General features: G+C 38.3%; 1 protein-coding gene across 1 annotated transcript in view; it reads right to left on the reverse strand.

Moving 5' to 3' along the window:
- Positions 1-2,209: 2,209 nt before the first annotated feature.
- Positions 2,210-23,460, reverse strand: part of LOC129248831 (putative gustatory receptor 22a) — a 78,619-nt gene continuing 57,368 nt past the window's right edge. The window contains exon 3 of the mRNA XM_054888443.1: positions 2,210-2,338. Coding sequence (XP_054744418.1) covers positions 2,210-2,338 — 129 coding nt within the window. The remainder of the gene's footprint in view (positions 2,339-23,460) is intronic.

Raw genomic sequence — 23,460 nt, forward strand, 5'->3', positions numbered from 1 at the left:
GCGATTATTTTTTACAACTTTCGACGTGGATTAACTCAGCAACATTGCATGGATGAACTTAATTCATTTTTTGGTGATGAAGCTCCATCAAGGTCCAGTGTTTATCGATGGTATGGTGAATTCAATCGTGGTCGTAATTCACTCCAAGACGAATTTCGTGAAGGTCGTCCAAAATCAGTTGTTGTTCCGAAAACCATTGATGCTGTGCGCGAACTGATATTGCAAGATCGTCATGTGACCTATCGTGAGATTGAGACAATCTTAGGCATTAGTGGGACCAGCATACATTCAATATTGCATAAACATTTGACTGTCAAAAAAATTTGTTCGCGTTGGATCCCACACAATTTGTCAATCGCTCAAAAAAAGGCTCGTGTCGATTGGTCGAAGGAAATGCTCAAAAAATACGATCGCGGGGCTTCGAAACACGTCTATGACATCGTGACAGGTGATGAATCATGGATTTATGCGTATGAGCCCGAAAGAAAACAGCAGTCGACTGTATGGGCGTTTCAAGATGAGCCAAATCCAACAAAAGTTGTTCGCGCACGAAGCACTTCCAAGCAAATGGTCGCCTGTTTTTTCGGAAAAACTGGACATGTCGCAACCGTACTACTAGAACAACGCAGAACAGTAAATTCTGAGAGGTACACAACCATTTGTTTGCCAGTTGTCTTCCAAGAAATTAGGAAAACCAATCGTCAAAGACGGATCACTCTTCACCAGGACAATGCGAGCTCTCACACATCGGCTCAAACAACTGCATTTTTGAGCACCCAAAACATCGAATTAATGGGTCATCCGCCGTATAGTCCTGATTTGGCACCGAATGACTTTTTTTTTATTCCCGTACGTAAAAAACAAACTGAGAGGTCAACGTTTTGCGACACCTGAAGAAGCGGTTGCGGCATTCAGAATGCATGTTTTGGAGGTACCTCATTCAGAGTGGCAAAGGTGCTTCGATAATTGGTTCAAACGCATGCAAAAGTGAATGGAGAATATTTTGAAAAACAATAAAGTGATTTTCGATGATTAAAATTTGTTTTTGTTCTCTAATCCCGACATATAAAAGGCACCCCTCGTACACTTGTATGACAGCCGTAGATATGTTGTGTTATCATTGTGGAAAATTCAACTTTTTTTTTTTATTTGAATGTTTTTCGACAAATTCAGTATATTAAATGCTTTAAACTTAGGCCCCATAACGCAAAATAATATTCTTTATTTATTTTCTGATCTTTTTTTTCGAGTATTGTCAGTCTCCCAAAAGAGCCCTTTTGTGTAATCCATTCCTGTAACTTTTTTGACATAGTGTAAATACCAATGCATAACTGTGGCATTAACAAGGGATGCAAATTTAATTATACGCGCATTTCAAGCATACCAGCATTAAGCGCTTTACAGGCTGTCAACAGATTTGTGGCATGCCTCGCAATAGGAATGCATAAAACTTGCTTTGTCTCTCTATAATTTGCAAGCGCTGTCGCCAACTAAAAGCACTCAGGCATTTTATTAACAATTAATTTAATTTAATTGTAGTCTATCCTAAGGGGCATTAACCTAAGCAAGTGCAAAATGTGTATGTGTGCAGTTGCATTTCCTACTGCAGCGGATTTAAAACGATGATTAAATATCAAAGTAAGAATTAATTCAATCATACTTGCAGAAAATTTTTTCATAATTTAATATTTTTTAATGTCTACAAGGATTATTTGCACAGTTACAGCTGTGAGTGCAAAGCAAAGAATGAAAATTTAATATAACATAAAATAAAAAACTTGAAATTCAAAATACTCATAATTATGTATATTTGCTCGCTTTTCAAAGAGATGAAATATTTCCAAGCAAACAATTGAAATGCGCAAACTTTGCTATGATTCACATTTCCAGTTGTTGTTTGCTTCTATTCTCTAAATATTTGTTCCACCATTCTTTGAACAAATCAAATTTCTGTCCCTTTTGCAGCATTTTTGCACCCGTTCCTTTGTTTTCCGCGCATTTGCTTACTCTTTTTTCACCTAATTGCATCGTTTTCTTATGGATTAATATTACCCCTTGGTTTCCCTCGATTTGCTTTTCATTTGCTTTCCACTGGCTTCGATAATACGTATTTTCTTCTTGCTTGCTTTTGTGTCCACCAACTTGTGTTTCATTTTTTTTTTTCTTTTTTCTTCCTCCAACAACAGCACGTGTCATAGAAATTCCATACCTAATCGTGCAGCAAATTTGATTCCACTTCCTCGCTGTCTACTTCGCGCAGCAGCTTGTGGCATTTCACGTTCAGCAAAAATGTGTATTCGACACGCAAATTGCATGCAACTTCAGCAGCGTCGGTAATCTGAAATGAATGGAGCGTGCGTGCATGTATAGAAGAAAATAAAAGAATATTTGCATTTCCTTCATTTTTTCATGTTCCTAGTTTTGTTGTTCTTCACGTATTTGAATAGTAAAGCAGCTTCTGGTGGCAAAAGCAAAAAATGCAAAAAGTTCATAAATCACAATAAGGCGCAGAATTTAAGAAGCGCTCTATTTTTGAACCACATTCTCCGAAATAGAAATAAAAATGTTTATCAAAGGTTTGATTTTTAGGTAATGATCATTAACGTAACCTTTTATTCAGTTCAAAGGGCGAAAGTGTGCGAGTTCACTTATTTTTGTTTTCCAGAAAGTTAACTAATTTCACAACTATATTTTTAATTATATTCATATAACTCAAAGTGGCTCAGAGAAATACAGTGACGAACACAAAAATGCCAACACCTGAAAAAAGCGCATCACAAAAATACAATGCATTAAATAACTACAGCACTGAGATTTTCGACAAATTGTTGCAATTCATTTTTTTTTTTTTTCATTTAGCGGTTTTAACAAAACTCATACAAATTCACTCTCAAACTTATACAAATAAGAAAAGCATTCGCCAAATTTACATAAAAATTTCAGAATTTTTTAAAAAGTTCTGTATATGTCGTCAAAAAACTTCCCAATCTACTCACTCAATTTTGGTGTAATACTCGTATTGTGCAAGCTTCAAGCCTCTAAAGATAACCTCTGATTTTGACATTTCACTTTAAAAAAATTTAAAGTATTCGGTACATGCCGCAAATGTACAAAACCGACGCAAAATAAATATTCAAAAATCAACAAGATCTTTGAGGCACTTTAACCTTGCACTTCCTTATATTGAAATTCCATGGGCTTTCAAACTGCTTTCTCGGATTTTTTTTCATTTTTAAAACAGTTTTATAGAGTTTGAAATTTTTACGAATATTATTTTAAGCTTTTTATATTTAAACAAATCTTTAAACTTGAATTTATATGGTTCTTGTGGGAATGAACTATAAAAATTACTGAAATTAAATGAGGAACAAATAAATTGTCGACTCTTGTCAATGAGTTCCTCTTATACAATGTTAACCATTTCATTTTTTTTTTTTCAGTAACTTACTGTGGGTAAAAAGTAAGGTGAATTTGGTTGTAAAATGAAAAATCTTTATTTATTCTTATAAATCAATTTCATCCCCTTCAAAATGATCCCCTCTCGATTAAATACACTTATGCCAACGATTTTTCCTATCCCCGAAACATGCCAAATAGTCCATTTCCGGTATCGCCATCAGCACCTTCTTTGATTCAGCTTTTATCTCCTCAATCGACTCGAAACGCGTTCCCCGGAGTGGTCTCTTGAGTTTTGGGAATAGCCAGAAGTCACACGGACCAAATCAGGCGAATACGGTGGTTGCGGAACGATATGCGTGCAATTTTTGGCGAAATGGTCACGAAGAACGAGTGCAGTGTGAGACGGTGCATTATCGTAATGCAAAAACCAAGAGTTGTTGGCCCATAATTCTGGTCTTTTTAGACGAATCGCTTCACGTAAACGACGCATAATGCTCAAATAATATTCCTTATTAAGAGTTTGGCCAGGTGGAAGGAATTCATAGTGCACCACACCACGAAAATCGAAAAAACTGTCATCATGACCTTTATTTTTGAACGACTTTGACGTGCTCTTTTCGGTCTGGCCTCGCCTTGAGCACGATATTCGCTTGATTGGTCGGTTGCTTCCGGGTCATAAGCATAAATCCAAGTCTCATCTCCCGTAATGATGAATTTGAGCTTGTCCTGATAGTCTGAAAGCATTGTTTCACACACATCAACGCGACAACTTTTTTCCAAGAAATTGAGAGTTTTCGGTACCAAACGAGATTTGACTTTTCGTAGGCCCAAATGGTCTTTCCAAATGGTTTTCACAGATCCTTCTGATATTCCGAACAGTAAGGTCTTTAACAGTCAACCGACGATTTTTGAGCACTAACTCCTTCACTTTATTGACGTGTTGGTCATCTGTTGACGTCGATGGTCGTCCGGAGCGCTCAAAGTCATCAACACGTTCTCGACCCTCTTTGAAGTCTTTGTACCACTTATAAACATTTTTCTGCGACATGGTCGAATCACCAAATGTCTTCTGCAACACGCTAAACGTTTCCGCAGCTGAAATTTCATTCCGCAAACAAAATTTGATGGCACTTCTCTGCTCAATCAAATCAGACATTGTAAAAATCGAAAAATGCACTCTTGGTCGTTTGGTAAACACAAGCGTAAATATATTACTGATAATAATATTCACATGAAAGTTGGCCCAGATGTTATTAACAGTGCTGCCAACTCATGAAAAAATAACTAGAGCGAAATTTTAATCCCGCGACGTTTGAGAAATAAATTCACCTTACTTTTTGCCCACAGTAAGTAAGTAAAAAATAACTGAGTAAAACGAAATGATTTTAAGAGAAGTAAATCTTTATTTTGAGCTTTACGAGCATTCCTTCTCTGCTCTGTTTGTATACCGCAGCTGTCTAGTTCACGTTCACAAGTAACAAATATGATTGAAGTACGATGTCACTTGCAAAACTTATGAATCTTCCTAAACGGTGATTAATTTTGAGCCACCCTGTATCTCAGTTTAAAATATTCATAATAGAGCGCGAAATTTTAAATCGATTTCAATTTTGTACATTCTAGAAAACATAAGATTTTTCATTGAATAAAGAAATTATGTACGAAACCATAATGTATTATTTTAAAGGGTATCGACGTTTTAAGTTCAAATCGTTCGCCGGTTGGCACAACCTACCGAGATATTCGGACGGTTAATTAGAAGTTAAATTTTTCGGTTTTTAATATTTATTATTGCATTAAAAATTCGAAAATTCGACCATATTAAATTTCATTATCTTAGCTTTTAGTGTCAAAGAGAAAAGCGTTTTGGAAATTTCAGTTTATGTGGCAGGTAGCACTGTCCCATTTTCCAATACCTACCACTTTTCACCATAAATGCGGTACAACCTATGCATCCGTGGCACGTTTAAGTTCCCTAGATTAATTGCTTTTTTTTTAGATATATCGGTTCACATTTTGGTCTATATGTCTGATACTAAAAATCAATTTGCTTGTCTTCTCAAAAGGAATTTATTTCCTTTAAATCCATGCATTTTTCATTGAAATCGGGCGAATGGTGCACTCAAAAAAACGAATTTAAATATTTTAAAGTGGGGTATTTATAAACTGATGAGAGTTAGTTTTGATTATTTCATTCTTTGCAGTTAAAAATTTTTTATTTTTTTTTTATTTTTTATTTTTTTTTTTTTTTTTTTTGCATTAATAAACTCTGAAACAAAGCCAGTGAATATATATGAATGGCCGTTTCCATTGCCGAATTAGTTGGTGCGTGGCTACCATTCGCAAGTGCCCAGGCTCGAGTCTCCGAGCATGAAATATCAAATGATAGAAAAAAAGTATTAAAACCGGGTAAAACCATCACACCGGGCCGATATCCACTGCAAGTAATACATTTAAAATGAGTTCTGAAAAAGGCAACAGTCATAGTACGATGCGAGATGGAACAAAGTTGTTTTCCACTTGATAACGCTCGGCTTTTTGTTGCGAAATAGATGAAGATATACTGGGCTGCACTGAAATAAGAGATCTCATATCACCTCGGTGCTTGGCACAATCGATGATGCTCCATCAGGACCTTCGGCGCACCTTCAGACGTCTCACGGGGTAGCCTTCTGTGTTATTGCTTTTTATATTCTTGATTAATGATAACGAATATTGCTTTTCATTTGCTAATTTTCTGTTACTTACCGATGATTTAAGATTTATACAGTCGTTAAGAACACCGCAGATATGATGAAACTTCAATCCGAAATAGGAAAATACATATTCTTGGTACTTGGCATCACATCGTTCATTAAATATTAAAAAATGCATTGGCGGGAGAGCGCCGAATTTTTTGAATCGTACACTCTGAAACTGCTATTAACCTCTTTTGTATGCTGCGATCTAAAGTAGTGGGCAATAATCTGGGTTCTTTCCATCAGTGCCATATTGATAATTAGTGAGCATTCAGAAGGTTTACCTCAAATTTGCACGAAGTTCGTTACGTTTCTCAGATCCTATACTTTCAATTTTGTGTTGGTTTCGTTAATATATTTTGCCTTCTGGCAGGGTAGATGATTAGCCTGCCACTACTATACTTTCATCTATAGTAACGCACGTTTATTGCTGCTGAATTTGGAATCACAGACGGCAATTAAAGCCCAGGGTTCGTTGTTTTTGCGTTGAAAATTAGTCGGGAAATGCCTGATTTAGCTCTCGACTGTATTCGAATACTTCGATATAAGGCTCATTTGGGACCCCGGCAGTGGCATAGCGAAAATCTGCTTGACTGATGAGCAGGGGACACTCGAGACGGTTTCACCGGGAAATAAGAATATTGGGGTGCTCTTAAGAATCTTTGCTCTGATGCTAGAAAGATGGGTCTCGCGTCAACTCAGCGAGCGTTAGGTTAGTGCACAAACCTGCAAAATCACGAGATCCCTCTGGCTACGGTTATATCGGAGGCGCTCGAGGGAACTTTTGCCGCTAACAAAGCCGCAACTCTTGAATTTAGTAGGTGTCCTTACTGGATATTGTTCCTAGGGTATCTATGCGATGAGACTTGGAATTGCCTCAAATGCTTTCTACAGAAGCTTTCTGGAAGACTTCCTCTCATTTTTTGCTACACCTGCGGATATAGCAGGTTTAAACATTACACACGCGGCTAACGCATTGGTATTAGCCACTATTTGGTCGCCATTCTCGAATTCAAAGCCTTTTCTTCTTTTTTTCTCCCTGTTCGTTTTTTCCCCCTCTCTAATTTCTCTCCGTATGGCCTCACAATTGACGACTTTTATTATTTGACGAATGATTATTTGATTTATCCTAAGCTAACCTAGAATAAACTGGATAAGGAAGCAAAGGGAATGGGTCTGGTGGTGAACGAGTACAAAACTAACAAACAAACAGTCGACGCACTCGCGTATCGGCACCCACGTCACTGTAGACAGTTATAATTTCGAGGTTGTAAAAGATTTCGTTTATTTAGGAACCACCATTAACACCGATAACAATGTCAGCCTTGAAATCCAACGTAGCATCTCTCTTGCCAACAAGTGCTACTTTGGACTACGTAGGCACTTGAGTAGTAAAGTCCTCTCTCGACGAACAAAACTAACACTCTACAAGACTCTCATCATGCCCGTCCTAACGTATGGCGCAGAAGCTTGGACGATGACAACATCCGATGAAGCGACGCTTGGAGTGTTTGAGAGAAAGATTCTGCGTAAGATTTTTGGACCTTTGCAACGGCGAATATCGCAGGCGATAGAACGATGAGCTGTATGAGCTTTACGACGGCAAAAACATAGTGCAGCGAATAAAGATCCAGCGGCTACGTTGGCTGGGTCATGTGATCCGAACGGATGCAAACAATTCGGCTCTGAAAGTATTCGATGCGGTACCAGCTGGTGGTAGTAGAGGAAGAGGAAGGCCTCCTCTGCGTTGGAAGGTCAGGTGGAGAAAGACTTGTCGTGTGCCCAATTGGCGCCGGCTAACACGCGAAAGAAACGACTGGCGCGCTTTGTTGAACTCGGCCAAAATCGGGTAAGCGATTATCGCGCCAATTAAGAAAAAGAACCTAGAACCACTACACAGACGAAGGTCAATATTATATTTAATTATTTTGTTTGCATTATCCAAGGAGTTTGTGACAGTCCCCGACTTTTGGCAAGAATAAATTGTAATATTCCGTGGGTGTAGCCTCGTGAGTCGTTGACTTTTCATGCTGTTTATGAATATAACGAAATCTCAACATCTATCGAGCATGATTGTGTTTGTCTAAAACAGCTTGATGCCTTTGTTAAAGCAGAATTGTTATATCGTCTGTTAAAAACTATTAAATTAAATAAAAAATAAATAAACAAATAAATATTTGGATTGGATTTGGATGGATTGGACATGGATTTTGCTAGTTTCTTGAGGCTATTTTTTATGTTCATTACGACAAAATTTTTGCAAGATTTTTTTTTTCCAAATCATAAATTCTGAATATAATTTATAGCACGATTGTTTCAGGAAATATTTTTTACACTTATACAGTCATTCACTATCCACAGGCTAGTATCTAACGCGGTGTGCTTGGGATCATTATCGTGTTGTACAGTACACTTTTGTTCCCAGTCCAAACTTTCAGCACTTTCGCTTACCTTTTGGTTAAAGTTTTCAATATGTTGTGTCCCATTCATAATTACGTTTATGAAATGCAGATTTCGTTTGCCCGAAGTACTCATACATCCCTGCACTACCTCCGATGACACTCCGTGTGGATACGAGTTTGCACCTATTTAAACGAGTATTCATTTCCATCTGGGATTTTTAAATTAAATTCCCTTTTTGTGAGAAACATTTTAAATTTTAACAAAACAAGTCAGAGGCAAACTTGTGCGCCTAATATTATATTGTTTTTCTATAACTTCTAAATATATTTTTGAGCTAAATTCCCTAAGCATTTGAAGACATAAATTCAAGAAAATAATTCGTATCACTCTGAAAATCTATAAATTTGCACCCAAGTATCTCGAGTGGATATTTCTAAAACAAAATGTTAACGTCGCTCTGTCACAGTTGTTGACAGACAACGTAAAATAAGCAACACGCAAGCGCATCAAGTTGCCGACTTTATGTATACAATTCTTAATTTTTTTTATGAACAGTTGCCACACGACGTGCGAATTTTCTGAGACATTGCTTGTTTGCTGTATTATAGTAGACATATATTATATGTGTATTAGGGCGGGTCAATTTCTTTTCCGATATTGAATTTTTTTCGACAGATTTGGATTGCCCATTAAATTCTAAAAGGAAAGTACAGTAGAGCAAAGCTCTAAAGTCATCTTTTGGAGTCCCCAAAACTTTAAATGAAGTTAACTTTAGGAAAACTTAACTAAAGTACTGTGAATGATATTGCTTTTAACCCTTTGCGGTCGTATCAAATATGGGCATAGGTGTCGTACTGGTAGGAATTTATTTCCGTTGAAGGAATAGTAGGATTATATAGGATTATGAAGGATAAACAAGATTTATTAATTCTATAAATAAATACAGCGTAAAATTAGTTTAGTGACAGAGAGTAGACATACGACCGCAAAGGGTTTATACAAACTTCTATTTAAGTATTTTTTGAGACGATTGATTTAATTTTGATACCTAATTTTTATTTGAAGAACCACATAATGGCGCTAGCATCAAACATTATGTCTAATTTTTAAATATTTTAATAGAAAAAGTGACTGCAAAAACCCAAAAACAATTAAATTTTACAATACTTTGAAATTTTTTTTTCAACCATATATTTTTTTTACAATTAACCACACGTTTGGACTTATTTCGATTTTAGATCCCTTTTTCTGCCAACTACTACTCTCTATCTTCATTGCTATAGCCCCCTCTAAAAAAGGTAGGCTAAGTTAGGTTGACCTGTTGACTTGCAGTCATGCATAGACCGGTTCTGTCAATAGCGATGCCAGATGGAGTTCATTGGTTAAGCCTTTCAAAATAGTTCACCCGCATGGCACCTATTTCTATTGCATATTTAAGCATACGTTTCCAACATACTGCTGAGATACCTTCCAATACATCAAACTGTGGTGCCTCCAGATATTTAAAGTGTGTTTTGCATAACACGAGACATCCGCATAGAAGATACTCTCCAGTTTCCCTTGAGCTCTGCTCGCTACATTTTCTGCATTCCTCTCTGTCCGAGATTCTTAACTTATAAGCATGCGCTGCTACTGGGCTTTGTCCCGTCAACACGCCTATCATATCAAAAAGTGCTTCTTTGGACTACGTAGCCAATTGAGTAGTAAAATCCTCTCTCGACGAACACAACTAACAATTTGTAGGGCTCATATCATGTCCGTCCTTTCGTATGGCGCAGAAGTGTGGACGATGACGACATCCGATAAAGCGTCCCTAGGAGTGTTTGAGAGAAAAATTCTTGCGGAAGATTTTTTGGCCTTTGCAAGTTGGTAACGACAAGTATGGCAAACGATGGAACAATGAGCTGTATGAGCTTTACGACGGCAAAAGCATAGTGCAGCGAATAAAGATCCAGAGGCTACGCTGGCTGGGTCATGTGATCCGAATGGATGCAAACAATTCGGCTCTGAAAGTATTCGATGCGGAACCAGCTGATGGTAGCCGAGGAAAAGGAAGGCCTCCTCTACGTTGGAAAAATCAGGTGTGGAAGAACTTGGCTTCATTTGGTGTTTCCAATTGGTGCCGGTTAGCACGAGAAAGAAACAACTGGCGCGCTTTATTAAACTCGGCCAAAATCGCGTAAGCGGTTATCGCGCCAATCAAGAAGAAGAAGATTTTACTCAGCCATCTCGTTACCAGTTGTGCTTGCGGCATTCGATGGATATCTTAGAGGTTGTCGACTGCTTTGTGAAGCATTTTATCGCCGCGTTAACCACGTGAAATTGTAGATATCGGCCCACAGGTTTCAAATCACTCTGTACCAGGATCATGACTCCCTACCAGCTGCGTGCCCTACGGCTAGGCTAACCAACCCTAATGTTGGTATGTAGATAATTTATATTTGTACTTAGAACTGAACTGTTGCTTGCTCAACAACGGATAAAAGGATAACATACACACACACGCTTGTAAACGTTAGATGGACGGGCAAGCATGTCATACTTTTGATGAAGTATTGCTGATATACCGCACGCCAGATGTTTTTCGTAAGAAGCGGTTTCGTGGCAAAAATGCACTCATTATCTACCGAGTGGTGGCCGCTATTAGAAAAAACTTTATTTAACAATTCAAGTTTCATGTCCCCAGCGGGCGTTGAACGCGCGACCAAAAAAGTGGTAGTAACGCACAAATCCACGCAGCTCAGACTTTCTAGTATATAGTATAGCTCGTAGACTTGGAAGTATTCATATAAGTATATATGTGCATATATGTCGCGGTAGTGGTATGTGAATAAATCCCATATTTTGTGCTTGAAATTTTAATCCTGCAGAGCAAATATTTACGCTATAGCTTAAGGTTGCCTACATGGTATTTTTAGCTTGTCACACTTAACAGCTTCTGTATCCATTCGTACGTCGCTAAAACAGGGCAAAAAACATAAGCTTACCGCCGCCCCACATTCCGCGTACTCTACTCGTTACATACAACATAGCACGGCTTGCGTATACTCTCGGCATTATGTTGCTTATAGCCGTCATATAGACGAGCATACACACACATCCATACCACCTGTGCACTTCGAGTAACTTGCAATGTACGAGGCTTTCGCCCGCACTCCTCGCTCCACGTGATTGTTGATTGTACAGAGACAATGCGCCCTTTGTATTTTGCTCCGCTCGCTTCTGGAATTTCGAATGAGTCTCAAAGCAAGTAACTAAATGTGCGTGTGTGTATACTTATATACTATTGCGTTTGTAAATATGTTTATTTGTAATGCGGAATTATGAAAATAATAAGGGTTACAGCAATGAGCACAAAATTACACAAAAATTCGCGGGGAATTTTAAAAATACGATTGCTTTGCTGCCACACAATCGCATGAAGGAGCTTGAAACAAAGGAGTGGAATGGTGGTAGTCCGTGTTATATGCAAGTGTATATATGTGTGTGCGAGTAATAGAAATATAGTGGATTATATGAAAAGAGAGCTAAAATCAGCTTAAGATTCTAATAATCTCAGGATTGGCGCTTTCATACGACTTTCTGAGGAGTAAAGAAATTTTCAAAGTATAACCTGTAAAAACAGCAACAATCAATTATTTTTAGCGTTTGCCGTAGCCAAACAGGTTGGTGTGTGGCTACTATTCGGAAGTGAACAGATTAAACAGACCAGAAACCCCAGGCATGGAGCACCAAATTATAAAAAAAATATTTTTCAAATACCGTCTATGCCGGCAATGAAGAGGAGCCAAAACTGGGTGTAAGCATCAATTATATGTATAAGTAAAGTGGAAAGCTGTTTACCTAGTGGGTTCTAATTTTTACCAACCGCTTCAATTTGGATAACTTTTTTACCACTTTACCCAAAACCAGGCGTCAGCTACCAACTAACAAAGCTCACGAATAGATGCAGCGGAGTTTGATGGACTCTTAAACCAATAAGTTGCACACGCTATGAAGGAAAAGGCAAAACATTTTTTGTTTGTGGGTACACATTTTTAAATGTGCTAAATGTGCAGGGACAGTATTGAAGGTATATCATATTCAGGTTATTTGACTCAAAAGGGTTTAATGTGAAGTTAAGAGCCAACTTCGGCCGAGCGAAATTGTAAGCAATCGTAAGCACGTGTCATATCCTCCTAACTGCGTTTGGCTGTAAGTTAAGCAATTAAGAAAAAAAAAAGGAAGAAGAAAAAACGAAGCTCTGAAAAAATGTAAGTAACAAATTCAGAGGGCGACTTTCCTTATATAGACATAATATTCATAACTTAAACAAAATCCATCCAATTTTCGACATTTTCTTGACACGATAAGAAAAAATGGCTTCCAAGCCGATGTAAATTGGTGAGGTAAATTCCGATAATATGCTTTATTTGCGTGAATTGGGTGTGTGCAAGATGATCCTCGAACTAAGGAGGCATTACGTCTGCTTTAATTGCTTCAAGCTGTTGTTGAAATTCATCAGGTGGCTAATATCTGGGTTTGCTATAGCACAGACGGAGTAAAGAAGTGAAAGTCAAAATGCCAAGACAGCTAAGGAACTAAGATGATTCCATCTCATCCTCCAGACAGCTGGCGCAAGCCTCGAAGCAACGCAGAGTCTCACAGCATGCATACCTTGCGTGCAGTGTCCGGTAAAGGAGCTCACACAATTTGTTAGCCTTAGAATCTCCCTTGAGCGTCTTGAATCCGCAAGTGAGCAGAAGAATCTCGTGACCTTACAAGTTTGTGTATCTGCCCAGCATTCGGTGAGTTGATGGGAAACTCACCTTTTTAGTAGTAGACTACAGGTGGTTGATCCTAATTCTCTCATTTCGCGGAGAAACTTCCCCCATGTTCCCTGTTTAGATTATCCGCATAGCATTTTCTTACACTCCCTGTGCCCATGTACCCAGGTGAGTTTAAGAATCTTGATGCGATTTTCAGCGAAGCCATTTCTCGACCAGTTTCGAGAACATCATCCTCAAGCACAGAATCCGAAATTTTTCTCGGCTATCGGAGTACAACCAGCTGCGCCCTTGGCTGTGGTTACCTCCGCTTGGAACACACTACAGTGGTCTGAACTTGAGGTTGATGAGGAGTTCCTTGCGAATACTCCTTCCCCAACTCTTCCATCCAGCTTTGAGCCATCCGTGAAGAGGTTCACTGAATTCCGCACCACGCATGGAGAAGTATCCCACTCGGATCAAGCGAGGATATGCATTGATCAGTCACCAGGGGGAAGAAGAAAAAAATTTCTCTAACAGAACACCCTTTTGCATAGTGCACAGCCTTTTCAAGATTGTCTCAACAAAGGAGTCTTTCTGTAATTACAGAACTATCGCAAATCAAAGTACTTGCCAAGCTAAACCGTCCAATCATGTCAATAATATAATATTATTTCTAAATTCTATTCTGGATTTCCCCCAGCGAATCTACATACATACACGAATCTAGCCTTATTGGCTAATATCATAATAGATTAGGTTAGGATAAATGGCTGCCATTGCGAGAAGTCCACTTGCACAAATATTCAAAACCTTTGTCCAACGAGAGCAGGGCAACTAAGAAGAAGGTGCTGAAATAATTCCTTCTGCAGAAAGGACTTGAAGCAATACCAAGCCTCACCGCATAGACACCTAACAGGCAACTCTACCTAACGGTAAGAACACATACCAAATTCGATAGATGTGGCTCTGTTAGCCTTAGAATTGCTTTCGAGCGCCCCCGATATACCCGTGGCCAGAAGGATCTCGCGACTTTGTACGTTGTTCCACTAGCCCAGCGCTCGCTGTGTTGACGTGAGGCGCATCTTTCCAGAAGCAGACCACAGGTTCTCAAGGGAATAGTCACATAATTAATGTTTTTAAAAGCCGTATCAAGTAAACCACAACAAGCTTGTGAAGAAGCTTGAGTGTCCATTTTGTCGATTATTTTACAAGCTTTCTAGCACTTAGAAAAGTATTTGTAAAAATTCTCAAATCTCTCTTATCCACTTTACTCTGCCTAATTCTTTTTAGCAGACATATTTCTTCAAAGCAAGTAATTACAATACTCACTACTTTGCAAGCCGAAAACTTCCAATTTTAGGTGCGCAACTAAGTTCCTGCTGTTTGTCAATAGATGCCACCAGCAGTGTGCGCTAATCGATTATAACATAACCCAAACGTCATAAATCAAGCTTAGACATATGATTAACAAACTGCTTCGACACATTAGTGATTTTGTTTTAGTATCATATACTTTTGGTATTGTGAAAATGTCTGATTTTGTGCCGAATAGTCGTCATTTGCCGTAGTGTTGATTTTCCTCTTTCATTCGAAAAAAAACGGCGGCTGAATCGCATCGAGAGCTACAAAAAGTTTATGGAGATGCTGTTTTAAGTGAAACAACATGCCGATATTGGTTCAGTCGCTTCAAAGACGGTGATTTTAATGTTGACGACCGTCCGCGTGAAGGAAGGCCAAAGACCTTCGAAGAGCTGGATTGGAGGCATTGCTCACTGAGGATCCGTTTCAAACGCAAGAAGAGCTTGCTTCAGTATTGGGTAAGACTCCGTCAGAAAATATGAGATTTGCAAGTGGTCTTTCGATTTCTTTGAAACTTTGGGAAATATTAGTTCTAGGTAAGATACATTCGAGCCTAAAAGGATTTTGAAAAATTTTCAAAATTGAATCATCTACGCCATGTTGAAAATCGGGACCGTGTTTTTTTCAAAATACAATATTTCTTGAACCGTTGGATGTATTTCAATGCAATTTACAGACAATATAGAAACAAATAAGTAGTTTAAATTAGTATTATGTTAAAAAAAAAAAATTCGAAATTTTGACCAAAAAAAGTCAAAAAAAATTTTTGAATCAATTTTTAGTTGATTTGGCCAGTTTTTTAGATTTTCTGTTATACACGTAACGATTCCTTATGATTTAACCTTTATTTTGAAAAAAAAAATTTTATGGTGTCTATAATAGTTCTCGAGATATTGCGATTTTAGTGGAAGCGCGCACCGTGAAGTTCGCGGTTACGCAGCGCGGGAGTAGAAAAACGCGCACAGACCTGCAGCAGTCTGCTCCAGTCACTTCATACAGGAACACATAACGCAGCGCGAACCGTGCGTGCGTACGCGAACCGTGCGTGCGCGCTTCCACTAAAATCGCAATATCTCGAGAACTATTATAGACACCATAAAATTTTTTTTTTTCAAAATAAAGGTTAACTCATAAGGAATCGTTACGTGTATAACAGAAAATCTAAAAAACTGGCCAAATCAACTAAAAATTGATTCAAAAAATTTTTTTGACTTTTTTTTGGTCAAAATTTCGAATTTTTTTTTTAACATAATACTAATTTAAACTACTTATTTGTTTCTATATTGTCTGTAAATTGCATTGAAATCCATCCAACGGTTCAAGAAATATTGATTTTTGAAAAAAACACGGTCCCGATTTTCAACATGGCGTAGATGACTCAATTTTGAAAATTTTTCAAAATCCTTTTAGGCTCGAATGTATCTTACCTAGAACTAATATTTCCCAAAGTTTCAAAGAAATCGAAAGACCACTTGCAAATCTCATATTTTCTGACGGAGTCTTACCCTATTAGGAGTTACCCTCCAATCCATTTCCAAGCGATTGCATGCTTAGGGAATGATTCAGAAACAGGGGACTTGGGTTCCTTATGAGTTAAAACCAAGGGATATTGAACGTCGTTTTTTCGCCTGTGAACAACGGCTCCAGCGGCAAAAAAGGAAGAGTTTTATTCATCCCATCGTGACGGGGGATGAAAAATACATTCATTACAGCAATCCAAAGAAAAGAAAGTCATGGGTACTGCCGGCCATGCGTCTATGTCGTCACCTCGGTCGAATATTCACGCTGCGAAGGTGATGCTATGTATTTGGTGTTACTTATTATGAAGTGTTAAAACCAAGCGAAACCATCACTGGTGATCGGTATCGACTTCAATTGATACGATTGAGCTGAGCACTACGCGAGAAGCGGCGCAATATGCGGAGAGTCATGAAAAAGTGAGTCTACAGCTACCTGGAAAGACTGAAAAGGGAAATCCTACCCCACCCGCCATATTCTCCAGATATTTCGCCGTCCGATTTCACCTGTTCGGATTGATGGTACATGGTCTAGCTTACCAGCAGTTCCATTCATATGAAGACATCAAAAAATGGCTTGATCTGTGGATAGCCTCAAAATATGAACAGTTTTACCGCGACGGTATACTAGATCTACTAGAAAGATGGGAAAAAGTAGTAGCCAGTGATGAGCAATACTTTCAATGATTAACTTGTAACCATTTTTTCAGAATAAAAATGTATTTTCATAAAAAAAAAACAGCGAGAACTTAGTTGCGCACCTAATATACAATATAAGTAGGTATGTAAGTAGATATGAACGTAGATATGCCTCTGGCTCATATTCAGCCCACCCTTCTGGCTGCTGATACATTTCAGAACCTCACTTTCCAGCATAGTCCCGCTATCCAAGCATTGATGCTAGGAGGGTGCTACTATTGCTTCCTTCCTTTAGAATGGGCCAGTCATTCTCGCGAAAGCTCATTATAATATTGTTTATTTAATATACCAGCCTTCAAGTACACCTTCTTGTTCTTCGGTTTTCGTTTCGCTACTTTCCTTACATAGAGAACTATCAAGAAAAACTCTTTGTTCTTTGGATAACGGACCTTTCCTTGGGCGGAACGTATCTTAACCATCATTGGGCGTAATGTAACTACTGCGAGTGACGTAGAGGAAGATAGCTCGGTTTCTAGCATATCCAATGTCGGTCCTAAGGCTGTCATCTTTTTTACTATGCTCCACACGCTGGTTCTTGGTTGTAAACGGAAAAGTGTCTCAAAACAGACAAGTCGTCATCTATCCTGTTACGCTTCTCCGTTGTCATTTCGAGTGCAAAACCATACATGGCGACAGCTCACTTTGGCCATAGCCGCAAATTTCTTATTTTTTCCTCTCCTTCCCTTCTAGTACAAACTTCCAGGAACACCAATGCAAAATGTATTTCTTTATACCGATACTCTCTAGAAAAGCCATTTAGCATAAGTAAATCTTTCACAAACCTGATTATTCCTGAATAATTTGATGATAGCGGCTCTTCTGGCGCATTCAAGGATTGATTCTTCATTGACAGATTTCCGTCTTGCCTCCACCGAGACTGTAGGTAACAGTATCAGTCATAGTGGACAATAAGCTCAGGGACTGCACATGCCATGCCCAAGTCGCGGACAAGTCGGTGAGGTTATACGTACCTTACTTTTTATGCCGTGCAGAATTATCGTGCATTTTGGATATTCTTTCCGTCGTCTTCCCAATTCCCGGTGCGATAGAGATACAAAAGGAGCATTAAGTTAAAATTTTAAACAAAAGCAACTGCAGTGAAAATTTCCTGCAAATGGTGACGCTCAACGAGTTAAAAACATTATCGTATTATTTTTGGCGCTAAAGGACCTAAATACTTAAAATTACTAAAATGTTTTCCAAATATACTCTTGCCACGTATAAACATAAAATTATACTCTTCAAAAAATTATTTGTTTAGTTTTGTGCCTCGGATATGAAGTAAATAATTTATTAAAATTTTAATTAAAATAATTTTATAGATTTACGGTGTCACCAAATATGTTTCATAAAAAATTAACTGTGTAGAAAACTATGTACCGCTTTATCTTCACTTCGAAAGTTTGTATTATAAGCGTTTTACTGTACCTTGGCTTTGGTAGCCGCATTTTCAACGGCATGCAACCTCAAGTGGATAGCGTTTAAATAAAGTTGAGCTTGCTGCGTAAGAGCAAATTTCGTATTGTACACAAACGCAGATATCCTGGCTGCATGTACCAATACGTAAACACACACACATATCTACATGTATGCATGGATGTGTATCGGTTTGTCTTCAAATGCAAACGCACTTAGACTCAATGAAACCATTGAGACTTTTCTGTTTACTATGCACGATTGCAAGCTCCACATGCACACACACACGCATGCACTCCCATGCAAACAATTATAGCAGCCTGTCGAGTATCCAAGTAACCGGGTTCTGCGGCATTGTATTAGTAGAGGAGTATCGCTCGCGTAAAATTGCGAAAGTTAACTTTGACTTTTGCAGTGGCGGTGAATGCGTAGCAAACTTGTGGCTCAGTGGTGTGTACAAGAGCTGGGGGAGCAACTGCATATTTGCAGATCGGTAGAATGGTAGAGTGGTGGGATGATGGGGTGATGGCAGAAAGCATTTGAAATGAACACTCCAAATGGCATGAAAGCGAAAGAGCAAACGAAAATTACTTTAGGCTAGAAACTGGCACAGATTACTTGCGCACGCACACATATGCACGCACTGAAAGACCCGCTCGTATATACTCGTATATAAGTAAATATACACATACATATATGTATAAATATTTCTCTGTATACGTGCTCACTACTCACACAGGTGTTTGCATTAAAATCATTGCCCACCACCGCTTTCCTCACACTCTCCATTTAGCGCTTGCAATGCATGTGTTGTGAAGTGGAAAGGCAGTTTAACTGTTTCACTATTCACTGCCGCATTTTTCCGCTACAAAATTGAGCAACAACTTTTTGAAGCTGTGTAGAAGAGGAGCAGATTGCCGCTAAATACTTACGCAAATCAAAGATATAAAGTTTTATATAAATTCACAGCCATTTGGTAGCACTCTTAGCGAGCTTCATCTGTATCTTAAGCGCAACTCACACTCGATTGCTGGGGAAAAAATTACTCATACGTCTCGTATGCCAACGTTGGTGTAAATACAGCTTACCTACATATGCAAGTAACACTTAAATGCATACAAAGTTTATGCGAAAATGCATGTAAGGCATGAAAACAATTTAATTGTTACATAATTGTGCAGGTGTAACGGCAGTGACATGGAAGTAGAGCGCTATGACATGATAATGCTCTTTTGTTGCAATGTCCTCGCATGCACAGGAATTGCATGCGAAAATGGGGTTGTAGGAAAAACTTAAGAATTTGGAACAATAGCGAGTTTAGTTTATGAAAGCGAATGTAGTCGTAGAAAAAGCATTCATATACGTTTACAAACTTGAATCGATGTTGGTAGAAATAACGAAAATGTTAATAAATCTACTAAGCAATCATCTATCGTCATTATCTTAAGAAGCTTTCCACCCTCACGCAATGAATTTATGTATCATCAATGTTCACTTGATTCACCCAACGCACCTTATGGGTATAAGGAATATTTATTGTTGTTGTAACAGCATAAAATATTTTAAAAAAGTATTTTACTAAATGCTGCTAAAGCAGTAGATCTTAGCCGTCACAATACAAGAAGGGTCGTTCCGGTAACGTAGAACTGAAAGTCGGGGGATTCGTGGTCCAGATTGGATATAAGCGCTGAGCGTCAACAACATAATTACTATTTTACCTACAAAATAAAGTGTTCCTTCCCCTTCCACGGTTACTATTGGTTGGCAGGCACTACATCGACTGTAGCTTCATAAATTTCCACTCGAATGTTATGGCTATAGGCATAGACCTCAATTCGCTGAATATATTGATGGCCTTTTAAGGCGGTAAAGGTAAGTTCACATATGCAGTGATTAGCAATAAACCCACAAGAATTAATCTACCCGCTCCTATATGGCAGAGTAGCTGCAAAATTGACAATCAGCTGTCAAGACGGTTTTGGAAGGTTTTCCCTTATATAAACTGGTTTGGTGGAATATTTCAATGTTTAATTAATTGATCAATTTGATGCTAGTAATACACAGTTTTAGAAAATCTATAAACGACGTCTTCTGCGTGAAATTCGTTATTGTATTTTGTAATAAGCAATAGCAATCCAAAGGGTCAATGAAAACACGCTCTTTTCTGTAACATGAATGCATAATTAAAAATATCTAACAAACATTGATTAGAATTATATCTACAAACCTCTTTCCTCTACCGGCGTCCATTTTTATTTAGTTTTGACTTTAACGTTCCTCGTTACATTTGTTTAAAGATGACTCGTCGAGTTCCACGCGAAGGTGGCTGCTATAAAAGAAGTGGACAATTAGCTGCTCATAATTATCACAGCATTTAAGGAGCTAAACGCATATTCTAACAAACTATTGACAATCAGTGCCTTTGGCCCGCTAATGTTATGCTCCAAATTAGTGCAATAATGAAGTACTTCGCCTCGATATCTAACTTATATGTATTGTGAACTAATACTCTCTGCAGAAAACTACGTGACTGATGAGCGAACTCGATAGAAGGCCTGTGAAATGATTTAATTATGCAAAACGAGGGCGAGAAGTTACTCCGCAACTTGTTCTTTGCTTCTAGTAAGGTGGGCCGCATATTAACTCAGTCAGCGCTGAGCGTAAGCATTCACATACGAGGTGTGTTCAAAAAGTATCGCGAATTTTGAATTTTCACAGGTTTCGTATATTTGAATTTCGAGTTTTTTGTGGCGATATATTGGTACTCATGTCGCTCACTTATACCGACGAGTTCGGCCATTTTGAATGTTCAGTTAATTGTTGGCAGCTGCTTTGCTTGCGCCTGTTTCGGCTCGTCTTTGATTTTTACCTATTCAAAAAGATGGATCAAAGAACCTGTATCAAATTTTGTGCGAAAAACGAAATTAAGTGCGTGGATGCATTCCGAATGTTGACTGTGTCATACGGAGAAGCTACTTTGGATGAAATCAACGTTTATTGGTGGTACAAAATGTTCTCAGAAGGCCGAGAAGATGTGAACGACGAAAAGCGTACCGGACGCCCGACCACTTCAACAACAGACGAAAAAATTGATGAAGTGAAGAAAATGGTATTGAGCAATCGTCGAATCACCCTTAGAGAAGTTGCTGAGGACCTACACATATTGATTGGCTCGTGCCATTCGATTTTTTTTTTTCAATGATTTGGGCATGAGACAGGTCGCCGCTAAATTCGTACCAAAACTGCTCAATTTCGACCAAAAGCAGCATCGCATGAACATTGCAAATGAGATGTTGGACTGCAGGGGGTCATTGCTGGTGACGAATCGTGCGTTTATGGTTATGACGTAGAAACCAAAGCTCAATCGTCTCAATGGAAGTTGTCGCACGAACCAAGACCGAAAAAAGCGCGCAAAGTTCAGTCGACTGTAAAAGTTTTGCTTACCTTTTCTTCGATTGCGGGGGCGTTGTGTATCATGATTTCTTGCCACAGAATAAAACGGTCAATAAGGAATATTATGTTATTAGTTATGCGTAATTTGCGCCAAGCAATCCACCACAAACCCCCGGATTTGAGGAAGAAGAAAAATTAGCTCTTGCATCACGATAACGCCCCTGCTCACATATAGTTGCTTGTGCGCGACTTTTTCGCCAAAAACAACACACTAATGATGCCACAGCCACCGTATTCCACAGATCTGGCATCCTGTGACCTTTTCTTGTTTCCGAAACTGAAGAGGCCCTTGAAAGAACGACGCTACGCTATGATTGACGAGATAAAGACGGCATCGAAGGAGGAGCTGAACAAGATAAAAAAAATGATTTTTTGAAGTGCTTCGAATATTGGAGAAAACGTTGGCACAAGTGTATAATATCTCATGGGGATTAATTTGAAGGGGACAAAATATCTAGATCTTAATGAATAAAAAAATAATTTTTGAAAAAAACACAAAATTCTCGATACTTTTTCAACACATCTTGTATAAGGTCGTGAGTTGTTTTGGGTCATGCCTAGATGTGAGAAGCTAGACGGAGTTTTAGTAGTGAGTGACGTAAGTTAGTCCATTATGCGTGGGCTGTATGGAAAATGAGGAGCAGAATCATGTTATCTCGCGAAATAAAATATAATTAAGAATGAAATGAAGAAATTATTAATATAGTTCTGCAAACGAAGTCAAATAGTTTTTCTAGCAGACGATTTTATTTTTGTTGTTGTAATGTTAAGATATATTAAGATCAACATATTCAACAAAATTTGAAGTTAATATATTTTCTTTTTTAATACACTTTTTTCAGCTCAGAGCGAAAACTAGCATGAAAACAAAAGACGGTAGTCTATTTCAGTAGGCAGACTCATTCGGCATATGTTGGAAAACACACAAATATTAGCAGGCCATATTTGTGTGTTTTCCAACATATGCCGAATGAGTCTGCCTACTGAAATAGACTACCGTCTTTTGTTTTCATGCTAGTTTTCGCTCTATTAGCAGGCCATATTTGTGTGTTTTCCAACATATGCCGAATGAGTCTGCCTACTGAAATAGACTACCGTCTTTTGTTTTCATGCTAGTTTTCGCTCTGAGCTGAAAAAAGTGTATTAAAAAAGAAAATATAGTAACTTCCAATAAATAACCTGACCTTACTAAATAATTTTATGTAATTTCCGCTAAACTTTACTTGACAGAGATCCCTAACGTGGCCCAGTACTTACTCCGCTCCGATTTTTCACGAGTCTCTAAATGACAACCAGGTAAAATTGCTTATACTCGCATATGGTTCCGGTCCCATTAAGTAAAGCTATTGCTGATCTTTCTCCTGTTACAATCTCGTAGCAGCCCAATCCCAGTACAGCCCTACTTTATTAATTGCAAACAGAGCTTAAGGGTGTAATGATACTTATTGAGCTGTTTGAACCTATATACTCCACTTTGAGTGCCATTCGGCTATATAGACGGGCACACCTTGCTCAATGTTTATGCTGACATTGCTTTTCATATCTGCCTATTGCAATGGAGAGTTTAGAAGCAGCGAGTCCATTACATGTTGAAAGGCGGAAGCTTGAAAATATAACCTTTTTTGAAGGAGTAAAAAATTTCAAGTATCTGGGGGTACTATTATAAATTTGGTAATAATTCTTTGGACTGCATCTAAGATCGACTGAAACTAATATACTAAAATCCAG

The sequence above is a fragment of the Anastrepha obliqua genome, chromosome 5 (assembly GCF_027943255.1).
Source record: "Anastrepha obliqua isolate idAnaObli1 chromosome 5, idAnaObli1_1.0, whole genome shotgun sequence".
NCBI classification, from domain to species: domain Eukaryota; kingdom Metazoa; phylum Arthropoda; class Insecta; order Diptera; family Tephritidae; genus Anastrepha; species Anastrepha obliqua.